Source organism: Chiloscyllium plagiosum, chromosome 18 (assembly GCF_004010195.1).
Source record: "Chiloscyllium plagiosum isolate BGI_BamShark_2017 chromosome 18, ASM401019v2, whole genome shotgun sequence".
NCBI lineage: Eukaryota > Metazoa > Chordata > Chondrichthyes > Orectolobiformes > Hemiscylliidae > Chiloscyllium > Chiloscyllium plagiosum.
Genome location: NC_057727.1, coordinates 64,381,938 through 64,401,876, shown reverse-complemented (window position 1 = coordinate 64,401,876; position 19,939 = coordinate 64,381,938). Strand labels below are relative to the sequence as shown.

Here is a 19,939-nt window from a genome sequence, read left to right as displayed (position 1 = left end):
ATATTTGTGAAAATGATCGAAGGATTTTGATCTGTAATAGGGCCCATTCCATGCAGTTGAAAATTCTTCGTAGTGTCTATCTGACCCCAAATTGTCTCTCAAAATGCAAAGTGGGATTATCTTCAGCATGTCCTAAATGCAGAATGTCTACAGGCACTCTTACTCATTGCTTGTGGTCCTGCTGCAGACTTCATCTATATTGGAGCACTGTGTCAGATGTGATAGAGTGTGTATTGGGGACTGAATTGGAGATGGACTTGGTTTCTGTTTTCCTGGGCCTGCCCAGGGTACTTTCCAAAGATAAATATGGGAAAAAAGTTTTATACTATCATTCTGTACTTTCCGTGCTAGGAAAAATATTCTGTTGCGTTGGATGTCTGAACTCCCCCACCCCCGGAGAGGAAGAACTATGAACATAAAAATGTGTATCAGTTAATGCTCTTGATGAACAAGAGCTGTCCTTTTGTTATGCTGAGCTGTATTATTTATTCATTATTGTTTGTTTAGTTTTGTTTTTTTCTTCTGTCTGTGTAGTGTTTTAATTTGTTTTGTATGTACATGAAATTGGATGTAATTTTTTTCAGTTATTTGAGTTGTGTTGTTATTGGTTTATTATAATACTAAAATCTCTTCTTAAATATTTTTTTTAAATTAAAATGCTAACATTGATAGAATACAGTCCCAAAAAACTGTCATTAGAAAGACCACTCATGGTGGTTTATCCTGAGGATCACCACATCTCGGGTGATGGGGTGAGGCTGAGAGAGTGTCTCCTTCATGGTAATCTTTGTCAGTGTGAGGAACTGAACCTGCGCTGTTGCTCTGCCTCTACATCACTAACCTGCCGTCCTGCCAACTGAGTGGGAGACTGTGTAACTGTTACAGACAGAAACAGTCACAGACAAAGTTTAAGAGAAACATGCATAATAAGGAAAGTGGTACAGTTCAGATAACGGTCAAGATAACGCCTGAGGGTAAAAATGTTTTTTTGCTCGAAATTGTATTTATAACGAGACGTGTTTAGAAGTTGTTTTTGGTTTAATATCATTAAGGTGAGTCAAGTAACTCTTATGTGTTACACACTGGCCCACTACCATTTTCCTGAAACTGGGAAATATTTGGAACATTATCTGGAACATTCTATAATCGGCATTCTCCAGAATATTCTATGACTGTGTGGGAGGTATTGCAAAGGAGAGAGAGAGAGAAAGTGTTGCATGCAGTAGTGAGAGTGGGGGACCATGAGCCTTGTTCGGGGGTAGTTGCAATCACAGATATACAGTGATTGTGAGGGAGCAGACAAAATACGGTGACCCTTCTCCTGACAGAGCGGGGAAGGTTATTGATGCTTATCCTGTTTTGTTGGACATTTCTTCAGACCTCAAATACTGCATTGAACTCGGTAGTGAGCACAGACCATGCTCGGTGGGTCTGGTGGTGTGGCACCTTCTGGGATGGGAATGTTCCCCCTCTGTACTCGCCCATCCAATACGCCCACCGTGCTCTGTCAACAAACCAAGGTGTAATTGCACCTTATCTACCAATTTGCCATTTCCCTGCCTTTACTCTGTATCCATCTAATCCTTTCCTATCTGTGTATTTGTCCAAATGCCTTTTCAATGTTGTTATTGTACCGACTTCAACCATTTCCACTGGCAGCTCAGTCTAATTTGCCAGTTCACCTTGGATTCCATGCGATCTAGCCTTCTAGAGCGGCCTACTATGTGAAACTTTATCAAAGGCCTTACTGAAATCCATATATAATATGTCTACAACCCTGCTCTCATCAACCTTCCTGGTCATTTCCTCAAAAATCTCTAACAAAATTTGTAAGGCATGATCCGCCACGCACAAAGCCATGCTGACTGCTCCAAGTCAAACTCTGTCTTTCCAAATGCATGCATATCTTATTTCTCAGAACCTTCTCAAGTGGTTCACCGAAAACAGGTGTGAAGCTTACTGGTCCACATTTCCTAGGCTTTTCTTCGCAGCCTTTCTGGAATAAGGGCACAACATTTGCTACCGCCAAGTCTTCCGGGATCTTTGTCCCTAAGCTTTTTCTGTCGCCTCTGACAGTGATCTTAGATATATCTGGTCAGGACCAAGAGATTTGTCTGACTTTCTGCGTTCTAATATGTCCAACAGCAACTCTACTGTGATATGGAAAGTACCAAGATATGACAACTAACCTCCTAAAGGTCACAGATCTTCATGTATTTCTTCATGATAAACATAGAGGGGAAATTGAGGACTTCACCCATCTCTTGAGGTTTTACGCATGCATGCCGGTTTTAGATTTTCTAGCATCCTATTCTCTCTCTAGTTGCTCTTTATCTTCCCTATACTGAATTTGGATTCACTCTAATCTTCTCAGCCATGACTACCCCATACCCCCTTATGGTCCTGCTGATTTCCTTTTTCAGTAATCTCCTCTATCCCCTGTAATACTCCAGGGATTCCCTTGATACGAGCTGCCTGTACATGAGCCACGCCTCAATTTTTCTGGTCAAAGCCTCAATATCTCTTGACATCCAGGGTTCTCTCTTCCAGTCTCACATAACCTTCACCCTCATAGGAAAATGGAAACCTTGAACTCGAGCTATCTCACTTTTAAAGCCCTCCCACTTGCCCGAGATCCTTTTACCTGGAAACAATCAACTCCAATCATCCCCTGCAATCTCCTGTCTAACTCCAACAACATACGCCTTGCCCCAATTTAGAACTTGAATCTATGGACCAATCTTGTCCCTACCATACCTATTTTAAAATTAATACAACTCTGATCACTTTTACCAAAATGCTCCCACACTTTATCTCCTTCACCTATCCTGTCCTATTTCCCAACAGTAGTGGAAGTTTGTCCCTTCCCGAGTACGATACTCTATATATTGATTGTGGAAACCTTGCTGAACACACTTAACAAATTACGTTCCATCTAAGTTCTTAACCATCTGGAAGCCCCAGTCTATGTTAGGAAAATTGAAATCATCTATTGTAACAACCCTATTGTTCCTGCAAGTCTCCCCAGTCCCCCTGCATATTTGTTCCTCTAATTCACATTGTTGATTATAGTGCAACCACTATAACATTACCATCCCCCTTTATTTACTTTGCACCATTCACGAAACCTCATTGGATATTGTCTCAGGTATTTCAACTTTAAATACTGGTGTGATACTCGCCTTAATCAGAACTATTGGTATTTAAACTGTTTCCATTTACATCTCTACATCGCAGTGATTTTCACATCAATGGCACCCCTTGTCAAGGCACAGTGGAGATATGGAGCTGTAAATGGATGGGAGCTGCACATCCTGTCACTTCCAACATTGGCTGCAAGTTTCCCCACACTGGGCAGTGATCTAACACAGTGTTACTGAACAATGCAACAGCCTGGTTTTATATATGAATGAACCAGTGCAGTCTGCAGAGCTCCCCGAGCTGGACAATTAGCCCATGATTATAGATCAAGTATTGGTGTGGGCTGCACAGCGTTCCATTCTGGATATTGCTGGGTTGCATTCAGCAGTACGCTAGCCATAGCGACACAGTGCTACAACCTGAAAGTATAATGGATGGGCTGGTTATGTGAGTTGGATTGCGAAATTGAGAGAACTAAACATCTGGCAATACCTTCATTTTGTGTTTTCATTCTTGTTATTGGACCCTTCAGATCCAGACTCATCCGGTTAGACCCGACCCTCTGGATGAGTCATGGTGACTGTTGTTGCAGCATCTGAGTCTGCAACATTTCCAACAAATGGAGTAGAGGCTGCAGAGTGGACAGTCTCCGTACAATGGAACGAAGGAATCACAATCAGATCAGCCGTGGTCTTAGTGAATGTTGGGGCAGGATTGTGTGGACCACGAATGCAACTTATTCATATATTTGTGTTTGTTCCAAGCAAACTCCCATTCTCTCCCAGTGTCCCATACTGGTGGGGAGTGAGTCCCCCCCTCCTGCTACTGCATAACAGGATCCTCGGGCCTCACAAGCCTCTAGATTTCCCGGTGTCCCAGTTGAGCAGTTGAGTGACTCCCTCCTGTTCCTGTGTCCCAGTCTCAAGCAGTTGAGTGACTCCATCCTGTACCTGTGTCCCAGTCTCGAGCAGTTGAGTGACTCCCTCCACTTCCTGTGTCCCAGTCTCGAGCAGTTGAATGATTCTCTCCTGTTCCTGTGTCCCAGTCTCGAGCAGTTGAGTGACTGCCTCCTGTTCCTGTGTCCCGGTCTCGAGCAGTTGAGTGACTGCCTCCTGTTCCTGTGTCCCAGTCTCGAGCAGTTGAATGACTGCCTTTGTCCCTATATCCCAGTCTAGTGCAGTTGAATGACTCTCTCCTGTTCTTATGTCCCAGTCTCGAGCAGTTGAGCGACTGCTTCCTGTTCCGGTGTCCCAGTCTCGAGCAGTTGAGTGACTCCCTCCTGTTCCTGTGTCCCAGTATCGAGCAGTTGAATGACTCCCTCCTGTTCCTGTGCCCCAGTCTCGAGCAGTTGAGTGTCCTGTGTCCCAGTTTCAAGCAGTTGAATGATTCCCTCCTGATCCCAAGTTTGTGAAAATGGATGTCCTCCAACTGCTCCAGAGTAACATGCTCCAATAGCTCTGTGCTCAACTGCTGCTCATGTGGAATGGAATTGAGGGACTGAATGGCCTCTTCACATTCTTTACAGCTTTTCTTGACTAAAAGCCTTTCTCCTATTTCTGTAAAACACCATTAAAATGTGAATGATGTATTTTTGTATTTGACTGTCAGTAATTGAGCAAACACGCTACTGATAAACTTCAGAAGCTGCAACGTCGATTCTCCTGTTCCCTGGATGCTGCCTGACCTGCTGCGCTTTTCCAGCAACACATTTCCAGCTCTGATCTCCAGCATCTGCAGACCTCACTTTCTCCATGCTAAATCTCTGACAATTAATCTTTTAATGTCAGCCAGGACTCCTGCCTGGACCAGATTAACAGCCGCAATAAGTGAACTCATATTCTGTGAGTCTAGCTGGCTGCCCATAGTGTCTAGAGATGTGCAGTCTGAATGGATTAGTCAGGGGAAATGCAGTGTTACAGGGTTAGGATGGAGGTGGGTGGGTGGGATGTGCTTTGGAGGATCAGTGTGAACTCGATGGCCTGAATGGCTTGCTTCCACATGATTTTATGATTGCACACAGACACTTCAATAATATAGGAAACACAACTGCCAATTTGTACACAGCAAGATCTCAAAAATAATGTGATTATAACTAGCTAATCTGACTTACTGACTTCCTCCCCAAAATGTTCCCATTTCCCTTTAATTTTAGTCTTAGCACTGAGTAATTTCTCAAAGTTGCTTTCAATCTACATCTTACACGTCTTAAACTTTCTCTCTTCTGCCCTAAGTGTGTGTAAGGTGCTCTTGTAAAAACTTATGAGCATTTTTAACTAGGTGGTAGGAATTAAATATTTGACAGTTGAAGATTTATGGCACTTTTGGTGGAGTAGATCTAGGACTATCTGTGCAGTGGACTAATTTTTAAGTTAAGGTTGTAAATATGAGCCTTTGATGAATTGGTTTTGCTGCCATCACACACTACATCTTTTCTGTTTGCTGATACTAAGACTTTTCTAGAATCACAGAATACCCTACAGTGTGAAGTTATTCAGTATGAAGATTAAGAGATTACCACAGTCCTTGAAACTTCTACTGAACTGAATTCCAAGATATTTCCATTGTCACAAACGTACTTATTGAAATAACTCCACAGCGGTGGGTATCCCATCACCAAGTCACCTTTTATTTACACATGACCAGTCCTTAACTATTGTATTGTCTCATATAGAATCATATACCAGAGTGTCAGTATCTCTGACACTTAAGCTTTTTATGTCAGCCAGGGCTCCTGTCTGGATCAGATTAACAGCCACCATCAGTGACATATTCTATGAGTCCAGCTGGCTGACCTCATTACAACCACTACAATTATATCATAGACTTTCTAACAAATTGTATTCTCCTCTTAAAACTGAACATGTTTGTAAAAACAAATACTCACAAAAAGCCTGACTTTTCTTGCAGATTCAGCTATGATCAACTATATAGGGGAATTAGACTGCTTATTTCAAGAAGTATTACAGACTTTTCCTACATCATCAGACCTGGAACAATTGGAGCCATTCAAATGAATAAGTTGAGACATTTATAAAGACTTTGGCTGAAAGTCAATGGATAGGAGTATACTGCAGATCTGGACTAGCCCAATACTGAATATATGTCGTAATTTGCTTTCATAGCCATATCTCATTCCTCGATGACTGCCTTCAGCTCAGACTTACTCCATATGGATTCCCACTGAAGTTTCACCTTTGTATTTTAAATCCATTCAGAAACATACATATCTCCATGATGTACAACAGTCCTCAATCAGTTGTTCTCAGATCCATACTCAGTGTAACACACTGCCATATGCAACCTCTCTCTCTCTCCATCAGCACAGCTTCAAGTTATCCCCCCCGTACTACTTCATTTGACATTTAAAGAAGAAACTTTTTCTCTTCCTTTGAGGTATTTTGTTGTTAGTATAGTGGTTAGTATCCCTGTCTGTCATGTGGGAGACTGGGGTTCAATTCCCTGCCAAGGAAGACTGAAGTATTTAAGTTTATAAAATCATGAGGGGCATGGATAGGATAAAGTCTTTTTCCCTGGGGTGGGGGTGTCCAGAAATAGAGGGCATAGGTTTAGGGTGAGAGGGGAAATATATGAAAGAGACCTAAGGAGCAACCTTTTCAAGCAGAGGGTGGTACATGTATGGAATGAGCTGCCAGAGGAAGTGGTGGAGGCTATTAAATTGCAACATTTAAAAGGCATCTGGATAGATATATGAATAGGAAGGGTGTGGAGGGATATGGGCTGGGTGTTGGCAAGTGGGACTAGATTAGGTTGGGTTATCTGGTCAGCACGGATGAGTTGGACTGAAGGGTCTGTTTCCATGCTGTACATCTTTATTAAGGAGTGCGAGCTGCAACAACTCAGATAGCCAGGCTCTTCTCAAATCTTCTTCTCCTTCTCTCTAACTCCATCCCTTCCTCTAGCTCTACCTCATCAGGCATTTACCACACCTTCTGACCTTCCCCACTGATGTTAAAGGTTCTGCACTCAGCAAAGGACTTTGTATCATTCCTCATCCCCTCACCTCAGTATATTTCGGGTATGACACAATGTTAAGATCTTTTTCAGTCAGCTTTATTCTCTTTGCCTTATTTCTTTGGGCAGGGATTCTCGTCCCATTCCACCTCACAGGCCCCTTCACCTACATCTAATACTCTCCCTCTACCTGGATGCCTCCCTCTGGTCTCTTACTTGTACTTGACTTGCTCATTAAGGACTGTCAATGTGACATTGCTTCTCTTAAGGTCTCGGCTCCCTCACCTATTTGAACCTAACTTGCTGAATTTACTACTCTCCATGCTCTCAGACCCAACCCTGACTTTATAATCAAACCTGCCAATAAAGATGATACCTGGTGTAGTGGCATCTACTTTGAGGAAGCTGAGTGCGAGCTTGCAGCTACCTCATTCTATCTCTCCCTGGACCATGACCCCACCACTGAACATCAAGCTATTGTCTCCATGATGGGCACTAACCTCATCTTATCTGGGAATCTACCTCCCACAGCTTCTCACCTCAGAGTCCCACAACCTTATGCAGTCCACTTTTTCCCAAAATGTACAAAGAAGGCTGATAAGGCAGACCCATTGTTTCAACCTGCTCTGGCCCTTGGAACCAATTTCTTCCATTCTTGACTTGAATTTATCTCCTGTTGTCTAGTCCTTTCCCAATTTTATCTATGATTTGTCTAACACCTTATCTGGCTTTAAAAATTTCCAGTTTACCAGCATCTGTCAACCCCTCTTCACCAGGGATGTTCAATCCCTTTACATATCCATTCCCCAGCAGGATGGTTTTGGGGCTCTCCGTTTCTTCCTTGACAGAAGATGTGAATCGGCCCCATTCATCACCACTCTCCTCTGAGTGGCTGAGCTCATTCTTACTTTGAATATTTAACTCCTCTCACTTTCTTCAGATCAAAGGTGTAGTATCTGCATGGGCCCCAGTTATGCCTGTCTCTTTGTGGATTATGCAGAACATTACGTAGAACACATCATTGGTGCTGCTTCTCTCTCTCATCCGGAATTGGATAATTAAATCAACTTTGCCTCTGATTTCCACCCTCATCTCACCTTCACCTGTGACTCCTCCCTTCCCTTCCACAACATCTTTGCTTCCATTTCTTCTGATCGGCTCACCACCGATAACCATTTCAAATCCACCAACTCCCACAGCTACTTTGAATTTACATCCTCAAACTCTAATAAGGATTCTGCTCCATTATCCCATTTTCACCATCTCTGTCTTATCTTTTCTGATAGTCCCACCCTTACACAAGGGAGCTTCAGAAATGTCCACCTTTTTCTTTAACTGATGATTGCCTGCCACTGTGGGTGATACGGTCCTAAGCTGTGTCCGACCCATTTTTTACACTTCTGCCCTCACCCCTTTCCTCCCCTCCAAAACAATGATAGGTTGTTCTTCCCTTTGTTCTCATTTTCCACCCCACCAGCATCTGTACCCAAATTACCATTAGGTGCCATTTCCACCATCTCCAGCAGGATGCCACCATCAGACTGACTCCCCTCCCCTCCCTTGTCAGCATTCTAGGAGAATCATTTCCTCTGGACATGTTGGTCCACTCATCCCAATACCTTCTCACAACCCTGTGCCACTTGCCCATGCAAACATAGAAGGTACAACACCTGCCGATTTACATCATCCCTCCTTACTATCTAAGGCTCTAGGCACACATTCCAGGTGAAGCAGCAATTTATCTGCAATTCATTAAATCTAATCTATTGTATTCACAGTTCATAATGTACACGGGGAAGACTAAATGCAGACTGGGTGACTGTTTTGCCAAATACTTGATCTGTGAAAATGACCCCGAGCTACCCGTTGCCCACCACTGCAACAGAACATTGTGTTTCCATGCCAGCATTGCTGACTCAAGTCTACTATGGTGCTCTAGCAAGGCTTAACGGAAGCTAGAGGAACATCTCATCTTTTGCCATTTCAGAACACTATCACCGTCCTCTATGTCGGTTATCCTCTATCTACATCCTTTGGTCTTACATTATATTGTACAGCCAGACCATTTTCTCTCTCACTGCTTATCATCAGCTATCTCAGCTTGCTTTTTCACTTATCCCTTCTCTCTCTCAGCTCCATCTCCATGTTCTCTATTCACTCCCCCTCACCTGGTGATCAGCATAAATACCACCTTTTCCAAGCTATTTTCAGTTCTAATGAAGCTTCATGGGACTCCAAACATTAACTCATTTTCTCTCTGTAGATGCTGTCAAACCTGTGGAGTTTCCCTTTGTTTTAGTACTGAATATGGAAACATGATCTGACAGTTTGGGATAACAGCCATGTTAAGTATTGAATTCTATAAAAACAAAACCAGAATGATCATTTCATGCAGAACCCAAGTGTTCTGAGAAATATCAGAGATGCAGGAAATCAGCTGCAGTCCTTCTGAAAAAGTGCAGGCAATTAGCAGATGTTGTAAACATAGAATTAGTCTGGTACTAAAACTTTCTCTCTCTTGATGACCTGTTGAGCCCATCTGTATGGACAAATATCTAATGCTCAACCGCCCTCATGGCTGCTGAATCTGATTTCAAATTTCAACTCGTTCATTTCAGAAAATTTCATGAAGCAACAGGCCTGCAATAACTGCACACAGCAGGCGGCATGACAACCATGCTCAACCAGCCTGTGTTTTCACATTCAAAACATTGGGTTAATTTTACCAGAAATCAGTTAATAGCCAATTTTGTCAAGTTTCATGGAGGGTTTCTCTCCATGAGGCTATCTGAGATTACTCGTACTATCTTCCCCAACTTGCCTTATTACCTGTGCACCACACCTCTATTGCACCCACTTGTCCTTTTCTCCCCCGTAAAACAGGCAGAAATACTCACCACTGCTGGGCCTCTGGAATTTCTGGCACCAGTACCATAAAATCCAAGCTATGCAGCAGGTCAAGTGCTGTCAGACCGGAGCTGAACTACACACTTGATGTGAATTGCCCAGGACATGTCAGAGGAAAATTACCATCCCATTTTGCTGACAGGAACCTGCAGGCTCTGAGGGGTGAGGTGGTGCAGAGGAGTGTTCTCTTCCTTCAGGACCAGCAGAGGAGACTGTGATATCAGACAGAGCCAATTAGGCTTGGGGTTGCTTCCTGGGTCAGTGCTGATTTCATGGTCTAGAGTAATGTCAATAATGCAGGAAGAAAATCAATAACTTTCTCTACTCAGCAAGTTCGAGTGTCCCATCTTCTCTTTTTTTTAACCTCACATTCAGTCTCTCTTCTACAGCACACATCTTCTACCAAGCATCACTATTGTGTACCATATTTGCCCTCAGACACTCTTACCCACCCAATCCCCCCCACATCATGAATCCTGCACACTCTTTGTGCTGCTGACTCACTTACCTGGACACTTGCATCACCACTAACTGCTGTGCTAGCTACTTTCAGGTCACTCAAATCGCCTGCCCTTTGTCTCACTCCAGGAGAAAAAGGGCTCTTTCTGCCCTTCTTTGGCCAAGACAAGTGAAGAAGTTGCAACATTTGGCTTCTCATCCCTTATGAGGAAAGGGCCCTGATCCTTGTTTTTTAATTCACTCATGGGAGGTAGGCATCACTGGCTGACCAGCATTTTATTGCTGTCCTTACTTGCCCTTTAGAAGGTGGTGGTGAGCGGTCATCTTGAAACACTGCAGTCTATATGCTGTATAATGACCCACAATGCCACTGCGAATGGAATTCCAGGTTTTGACCCAGTTATGGTGAAGGTAAGGCGATGTATTTCCAAGTCAGGATGGTGACTCACTTGGAGGGGAATTTGCAAGTGGTGTTCCCATGTTTGTGCTGCCCTTGTTCTTCTAGATGGAAGTGATCATAGGGTTGGAAGGTGCTGTCTAAGGATCTTTGGTGAATTTCTGCAGTGCATTTTGAAAATAATACACACTGCTGCTACTATATTTTGGTGGTAGAGGGAGTGGATACTTGTGGATGTGGTGCCAATCAAGCTGGCTGTTTTGTCCTGGTTGCTGTCAAGTTTCTTGAGTGTTGGAGCTACACACATCCAGGCAATTGGGGAGCATTCCATCACATTCCTGCCTTGTGTCTTGAAGATGATAAACAGGCTTTGGTGAGTCATCATCAGTCAATTAGCTGTGCCCAAATCACAGGACTGAGATCACAGGCTGCCCTTAATCTTTTGTGCCAAGACCATCCGACTGAAGGTATGCCAGAAGGGTGCCTCCCTTTATTTGGCTGAGGACTACTTCTCTTTGATTTTGAGACATGACCACTTAAATACTGCACATTCAGTATGTTCGCTGCCTATGTTAGATTTGAGATAGGCATTGTATAGTGACAACATCTATCCATGCCTTGATTGATGGCTTCTGCAACCATGACAAGGTGCATGGCTTTGTGCTTGCATTAAAAGGCACAACAAAACCAAAATATTGTGAGCTTGTAAACTCTGGCTATGGGAGAAAAGTGCAAAAAAGCAAGATAAAGCAGGGCAAAGCAGAGATGCTATGAGCATCCAAGTAAAGTGAGTCAGTGCTCAGAGAGCAAGTGAGGAACCTCGAGGTGTACCCTTGTCCAATCTATAAGTTGGGTACTTTCAATGAAACAGCATTCCAATGAAAGGTGTTGGTGCACTCCAAAGTGCACCATTGCAGTGCAGAACTGTAATACATGCGTATTGGCGATGTGCCATGGGGGTGTATCTGTGGAAGCCAATGTTGATTGAGGTGTGGGGTGTGGGTGGGGGTTGGGGTTGGGTATATGCCTGTGCAGCTTGCCCTGAAATATTGCTGAATGGTGTCCAAATGGATGGCTAGAGGAGCAAGTAGAGAGCTGAGGTTGCTGGACTAAACCCTGACTGTCGTGTCGGGAACTGTTGCTGTCTACTTTTTGTCCAGCAGATGAGAGAATAGCAAACTGCATATAAATGAGATGATGAATTAATAATATCAATGCGCGTTAATATATACTATAGGTATCTTGCTGCTCACTACTGAGCTTCTCAACTTGCTGTTCAACACTTGGTAGGAGAATGGGACTTTTGCTTTTGAATGGAGTGGTGCTGGTCTGAAATGTCGATTTTCCTGCTCCTCGGATGCTGCCTGATCTGCTGTGCTTTTCCAGCACCACTCTAATCTTGACACTGATCTCCAGCATTTGCAGTCCTCACTTTCGCCTTTTGCTTTTGATGTCAGGAACCTCCTTACTGCTAATCTCACCTGATTTTCCCAAATTTTCACTAATGGCCATGTTGTTCAGTGGCTGGGAAGATTCCACCCTAGTCTCTAATATTAGATGCGATTCTGCTTTGGGTTTACATGTACTAAATAATCTTAACTACATTAAGAATGATACTGGAAACCAGTTTAAGATTATCAGTCAGGCTTGCAGTATGATTCATTTGCATATTTTAGAAGCTACATTTGTTCACGCACAGGGCCCTGTTTTTTTGTTGAGCGAAAGCAATGTTTCCACACATTGCACCTTTGTCATGGAAGAAAGGACTGGATCCTGATTGTGATTCCCTGACCAATCAAATTCAACTTGCCTGGTTTGAAAGAGATCCCATTTAATAGCAATTTAGATCCTCAAATTTTAATCTGTGGTGGATAATGAAAGTTTACAGTTCATCAGAGACCACCAAAACAGTGTTGCAGAGCCAAGGCTCAACACTTCAAAATCTTAAAACTGAATTCTATCTATCTACTGTTGACTGAGAACATTGCATTAGATAATTACCCTCCATATTTTTGAGTGTTTTTTAGTCTTATCTTTAGGATCCCTGTGATCTGAGTTTCTCGCTGTATCTCAGAATTAGGAAACATGAATCCCTCAGATCAGTCTGCATTTCGGTTACCAATGGAAATCTGTCATCATGTTCACAAATTCAGTTGATGTAGAAACCTAGACCTCTCTATTGGGTTTCTACGTTATATGTTGAGTGCAAACTCATTTCTGATGCAGATATTTCCCACATATCTCAGAACACAGAACTGATGATTCAAAGTCAGCTATCTGAAAACCACAAAGAGTCTTATCAATGTCTTACCTGACCTAAAGAGAACAGTGATACTAATGGGACCTTTTGAATAGAAAGGATCTCACCATTGGAAATCTTCAAATAAAATCTGATCATTAGATACTGCATGAAGTTACTAATTGGGGATCCTTCGATCCTCAGCTTACTTCAGGTCCTTTGTATCTTCACTCTATATCATATGGTTTTAACTTGCATTTATAAAGTTCTTTGTCACATCTCTCAAAAACATGTCAAAGCACTTTCCATGCAATTAAATATTGAAATGCAGTATTGAAATGTTGCTATTTTACACATACCAAACAAATAACATGATAATCAAATAAACTGCTTTAGGTACTGCAGGTTCAGGACGAGTTTTAACTAGAATGGGAGGTGAACTCCATGCTTTTTTTTTGTTAATTGTGTTGGGATTTTTTGTTTACATTCACTTTAACCATCAGAAATATCCTCAGTTTAATATCTCATCTTAAGGACAGTACCTCTTTGGGGATACTTGAACTGACAACCTTCAGTTCTGAACCTAGAATGTCATTAAATGGGTGAAACTGACAAAATATAAACACTCATGATATAATTTCCATTATTCATCAAGCCTGAATTAAAGAATAAAGATTCCACTATATTGACTATTCAACTTTAAAAGTGAGGCTGAATGGTGGACATGGTAAAACAGAAGAACATATTTTAAGATTCTTTTTGAAGAGATGTAGATCCTCCTTTTTTAAAAAAATCACTAGAAAAGTGACCAGAAGTACAATAAATCCAGGATGAAATTATCCAAAACATCCAGTCATGTTTAAAATATAGATAGGAACAAGCTTATTGCTTCTTACCTGTATAATTATCAGCCTGAAGATGCATGTCACACAGTTTATGGATGTAACGGATATACATTTCCTCCTTGTTAATCTCAGATTTGTAAAAATTCTGAAAAAAAATGTAAATATCTGTAAGCATACTGGAATTGGAACAGGCAAGTGAAAGAGATCATTTTAAATTAGGCGCTCTTCACTTATTAATTCCTGCCCATTGATTTTTTTTAATGTCTCAAACAACACTGCCCTGGGAGCATGTATCTACATATAATCCATTCTGTACCTACCCTGAATGTCTTTGATGAGATTGTGTCTTTGCCTAACCTATACTGTATCTGACCTAAGTGTGCTTGACATGGCTACACTGAGAACATCTAATGCTCCATCTGAGGCATTCTATGTCAGACTTAAGTGCAAAATGCTTGATAATCTTAACTCTGTAGATGTGCTTGACCTAAAAGTATTTGCTGCTGATGTTGGGTACCAAAATTGCTAAAACATTTTAATGCACTCTGTGTTATGAGTACAAATAAAATTTAAGCAGAAAGAAAATTTCTTGCTTACCAGCAAATTAACAGTACAGCCAATCTTCTTATTTTCAGTTTCATCCCCTTTCATACAGTCCCTGAGGAGAAGAAATGCACTTGAGTTCAAAAAATTTAGCATGTCACATAACAGGAATTAGTAGCTTCTGAATTGTGGTTTCTGCACAGGATTTCAGTTCTGATACTACACAGTTAACCTTCTACATGGAAGCAGACTTAAGATGCTACACCTGATCGGAGTTCATTTCACGGATAATTACATCTACAAGTTTCATCAAATGATTGAACATACAAGTGCCAAAGGTCATCAATTTACACAGATCACAGAATTTTCCCCATGGTAGGAGAGTCCAAACTAGAGGGGATAGATTTAAGGTGAGAGAAGAAACATATAAAAGGGGTCAAAAGGGGCAACGTTTTCACGCAGAGGGCGGTGTATGAAATGAGCTGCTACAGGTGGTGACAGAGGCTGGTACAATTACAACATTTAAAAGGCCTTGGCATGGGTGTATGATTAGAAAGGGTTGAGAGGGATATGGGCCAAATGACAAATAGGACTGAACTAATTTAGTTGGCATGCCGAGTTGGACCAAAGCATCTGTTTAAATGCTGTACATCCCAATGACTCTATAGTACAGAAGATGACAACTGTCAACTCCACGCCACTGACTGCAAGAGAAATTTCACCAGACTCACTCTTGCCTTAAAACTCTGAGAAAGCTTGCTCTGCAAATGCTTATCCAGCTCCTCTTTGAAAGCTGCAATTGAATATCCATCCCTCCATTGCACACTCAGGGAGTGTGTGACAGGTCTAGATGCATAAAAAATGGTACTCCGCATATTGCCTTTGGCTCTTTTGCCAATTGCCTTTAATCTGGATTTCTGGTTTTGATCCTTAAGCCAACCTGAACAATTTCTCTCTACCTACTTTGTCTAGACCCTTCATTATTTTGAACACCTAAGGAGAAGAACCCTTGGCAACCTTCCTGAAGCTGGAGGAAATTTGAGCAGCCCAAGTGCACATAGATATGTGGGTTCTGTGCTACAAGATGGTCTGAAGTTGTTCCTAGCTACTGTATTCTTAAGCAGTACTTTTAACAGTGCGACTCCTGGATGTCTTGTTTGTCAATAATAGAAGAGTCATCATTCCTAAAGACCTCAATAAAAACATCGGGGCACCTGGTATAACCAAGTTCACAGTTCAGTTTGGTGGCTGTGAGTCTCCAAAGCTATTGATGACATGATTTCTAATTGTGTTACTTGTGCGATTTTAGTGGATAGGTCTGCAGCATAGCAGAACAATGTTGCTGAAGACAGTATTTCCTTGATACTATCAAACGTCCAGTGTTGATGTTTATCCAAGATCAAGCATGATCCTGTTTGACCATCTTTAATGTTGCAGAGACTAGTAGCCTGCGTATAATTTTCTATTAATAGTGGGGCTTCCTGCAGTGAAAGCACTCGGGGTGGTTTCCCAGCTGTTTCCTGTCCAGATCTCATCATTTAATGGTCAGGGACAGTTCTGCTTTTTCTGCATTACTTTCCTTTTCTCTCAAGCTTGTCTGAGGGTATTTACTTCTCCCTTATCTCCCTTTGGTGTGTGAAAGTTTCAAGACCACAGTCTATCTGAGTTTATGAAATTGGCAAGGGTTTGGAGACTTTGAATTCCATAAGAACAATTACTTCACAAACATTTTGGCAAATGGCTCCAATTTAAGTATTTGCAATTAACAGTCAAAAACAAGCTGCTTAAGCCATTCAAATTTCTGTTATGTATGTTTAGGTTATTTTTGGTGGTACAGAATGTTTGGTACTAACTGGTACACATCTAAGATAGCACCTTGTGTTGCCTCTAGTTAGTTGCACTCCCCTCAGACAAGAGGGAGTAAACTTAGTAAAATCTTCTTGTCCTACACTGCAACAGCAGTGTCTACTGTTGGACTAAGGACCAGTGTTCCAAAAGACTTTAATAAATCTGTTGAACTGTAACCTGATGTTGTGTGACTTCTGACTTTGTCCACTCCAGTCCAATGCTGGCATATCCACATCATTGTTGGACTAGCCACTTTACAGTACTTATTATTCAAAAGAGACAAAGAAATCTCTTTTTCATCAAACATGGGGATTGATGTGAATAAATTTGAATACGATAATCCTTAAATCTGCATTAGGGTGGTTTCCCCACCAGAGGTGACTTCAATGGCACATTAGGATTCCCCCTCTCAGCCCAAAATGTTTCAAGTTAAACTCCATTTCTTCATCCCTTTCTTGCTTCTCTTTCTCCTTTTCCATTTCATTACAGTTAAATTACAGTAAATTTCCAGTGTCATTCTTGTCTCTCCTGTCTCTTTTTCCTGTTCCTGGAATTCTTTTTCTTTTCTTTCCTATTGGAAATCTAGTTCAAATTTCTGCTGCTCCAATTTTAATTTATCTACTTCAACACCTTACATTTCAACCTCTAGATGCTTAATCACCTGATTTGCAATTTCTGTTTGCAGGTGGAACTCTGCCTTTCAGTGCCTAGACACACCCAATTCTGCTAAGATATCAACCACAACATTCTGTAAGTTATCACATCCTATATTGTAAAAGCATTGAAGTGTGGAAAGGAACTTGTACATAGGGTATTGTATGGTAGTGTCCATACCTGAGCCAGGAGGCCTGGATTGAAGTCCCACCTGCTCCAGGGGTGTGTAATAGCATTGCTGAACAGACTTATGAAACAATATTTTGAAATATGAACATCTTAGTTTCCACTTTAATATTGCCGACTCAAAAGAAAACCTTTTTGCATTTTGTAAATTAGTAGCTTCTGAAGGAAAAAAAAAATTCCTCTTTCCATTTCTTTGGTTATTCTGTGGGACTATCCCAGACTCCAAGCAGTCCATTTTGTTAAGGCCAGGTGAGGAGGGTGTGATTTAGCTCCCCACTTTTAAACCTCCCCATTGGCTGCAACAAAGACTTAAGTTCTTGTTAATACAGTAACTTCAATTAAAATTTAGCTAATTTCCACAGTACCAGCAAGGAGCCAATTAGAAGTTAAAGTTTTCTTACATGAAAGAGAGAACATATTTATTATCTGCTAACCCCAAACAAAAATAATAAAGACATTAAGTCAAGCATACAGACACAAAGTGTCCAGTATGACAGGAAGATGAAAGGAAAATGCTATTTAAAGCCTTTAGGGTGACGTGATGCACAACATTTTAAATGGAGACCCACAGATGTTAAATTGATGCCTTGAATCTTCAGCACTAGTGAAAATTGCAGCTAACCTTTGAGTTTTGAGTGTTCCAATGTTTCAATTTAATTTGGATTGTCATTAAGTGCTCTTTGAGAGGCAGAGCTTTCTCAGTTGGTTTCAGCTCTGCAATCAGAAATCCATCTTCTCTCTTCAGCCACAAGAAGTTTATTGAAATGCATGCTTATGTACTTTACGTCTGAATTTACTGTCTCCAACCTTGGTAATTTCAGTGTTATTTTCCTCTCCAACATGTGAATATACATATACCAGCTTAAGTAAGGAAATGGGGAATTTTCACACCTCCTCGGTTGTGGGGGTAGGATAAATCGTATTCCAGTCGCCAGTACTGTAAAGGGTATGTAGGTCCATGTACATATGTACAAAAGTTAATAGGCATACCAGCAGGTGGTCAGGCCATCTACCAAGGTTATTTGTACAAAACACAATTCATGAAATAAAAAGAGGAGCAGTAAAATAAAAAAAAAAATCAACTGATAGTATTTTATTTAAAAAAGACCTGCTAAAACTGTTAATAAGATAAATCCTTTACATCAAAAACAGATATTCACAGTAAAAAACCCTTCTCACCATGTATCACAAATATTATGGGATAGTCAGGAAGAGATCACTGAAAAACTAGGGTCAACTTATACACGAGGTCGATGTAAAATACCAGATGTTTTTGGCCAAAATAAGAGGATAATTTATACATGAGATTGACATATACACAAGTACATACAGTAAACATAATGACTTCGCACCTGACCTTACTGTAATATGGTAAAATTAATAGCTCTAGAAAATCTCATTTGAATTTGGTGTATTTGTTCAGCTCCTATACCTTGTGGATCTGTTACATATTTAAGTAAGCTGGCCCTGTCATGAGCACTTCTTATTTGGAATAATATCAAGAGTATACATAATTTAAAATCCTCTATCGACATTGAAGTCTAGCTATTAACTGTCCACTCATTTTCGTTAAGTGTTCCTTGGTTTGTGAAGTCATGTAGCTAATGGTTGGAAAAATGAGGCTTCAGCCATGGTACATGCCAGATAGCATTAAACATCAGTTGGAGTTCAGGCTTATGCTTTTCTCGTCAGAGTCTTATCCCAGCTGTCACACCACCAACTCCAATTGCACTGAGTATAGATTCCCCATACAGGTAGTTCTTCTATTACGCAATATTTGTATTCTTGTGTAACCCCGCATTATAGAAAAATCATGCTTTAGGAACAGTGCTTAAAGTGTTGGCGATGTAATCGTGTTACAGCCAACATATGTTTTAAAAGTTCGTTCTATAGAAACAGTGTCCTCGATTCATCAATTGTGTGATAGCAAATTCGCAATAACGAAACACGCACTATAGCAGAACGACCTCCACATATATCACACCCAGTCAAGTTCTCACTCGATTAGCACTCATTTTATATATAATTATCCCTTATTCCTTAATTCCATTTAATTTCAGGCACCCCTGTCACAACAGGTTAGATAATAACAGAAAGGAGTGACACTCCAGCATCAGTGTCTAATTTGCAAAATGTCCACTGACCATTCAACATAATATTGGCATTCTAGAAATTTATTTTATGACATTTCTTAAGAAGGGTACTTCCTATCTGTTGCTTTCAATGACTTGTTTTTCTGAATTGGTATAAGAGGTTTGCTGTTCCCACCTCTTCCCACCCTACCTCTTGCAAAAATGCCATCCCATATTCCCAATTCCTCCGCCTCCACCGTATCTGCTCCCAGGAGGACCATTCCCACCACAGAACACACCAGATGGCCTCCTTCTTTAGAGACCGCAATTTCCCTTCCCACGTGGTTAAAGATGCCCTCCAACGCATCTCGTCCACATCCCGCACCTCCGCCCTCAGACCCAACCCCTCCAACCGCAACAAGGACAGAACGCCCATCAAAGTTTTACCTGCACATCCACTAATATCATTTATTGTATCCGTTGCTCCCGATGCGGTCTCCTCTACATTGGGGAGACTGGGCGCCTCCTAGCAGAGCGCTTTAGGGAACATCTCAGAGACACCCGCATCAATCAACCAAATCGCCCAGTGGCTCAACACTTCAACTCCCCCTCCCACTCTGCCGAGGAAATGGAGGTGCTGGGCCTCCTCCACCACCGCTCCCTCACCACCAGACGC

At 41.5% G+C, this 19,939-nt stretch overlaps 1 protein-coding gene across 4 annotated transcripts in view; it reads right to left on the bottom strand.

Annotated features, from left to right (window-relative positions):
- Window positions 1-19,939, bottom strand: part of dock3 (dedicator of cytokinesis 3) — a 918,089-nt gene that overhangs the window by 147,228 nt on the left and 750,922 nt on the right. For all 4 annotated transcript variants that reach the window (XM_043708484.1, XM_043708482.1, XM_043708483.1 and 1 more), the window contains 2 exons: window positions 14,558-14,618; window positions 14,012-14,105 (listed from right to left, as the gene is read on the bottom strand). In XM_043708484.1, the coding sequence (XP_043564419.1) occupies window positions 14,012-14,105; window positions 14,558-14,618 (155 nt within the window). The remainder of the gene's footprint in view (window positions 1-14,011; window positions 14,106-14,557; window positions 14,619-19,939) is intronic.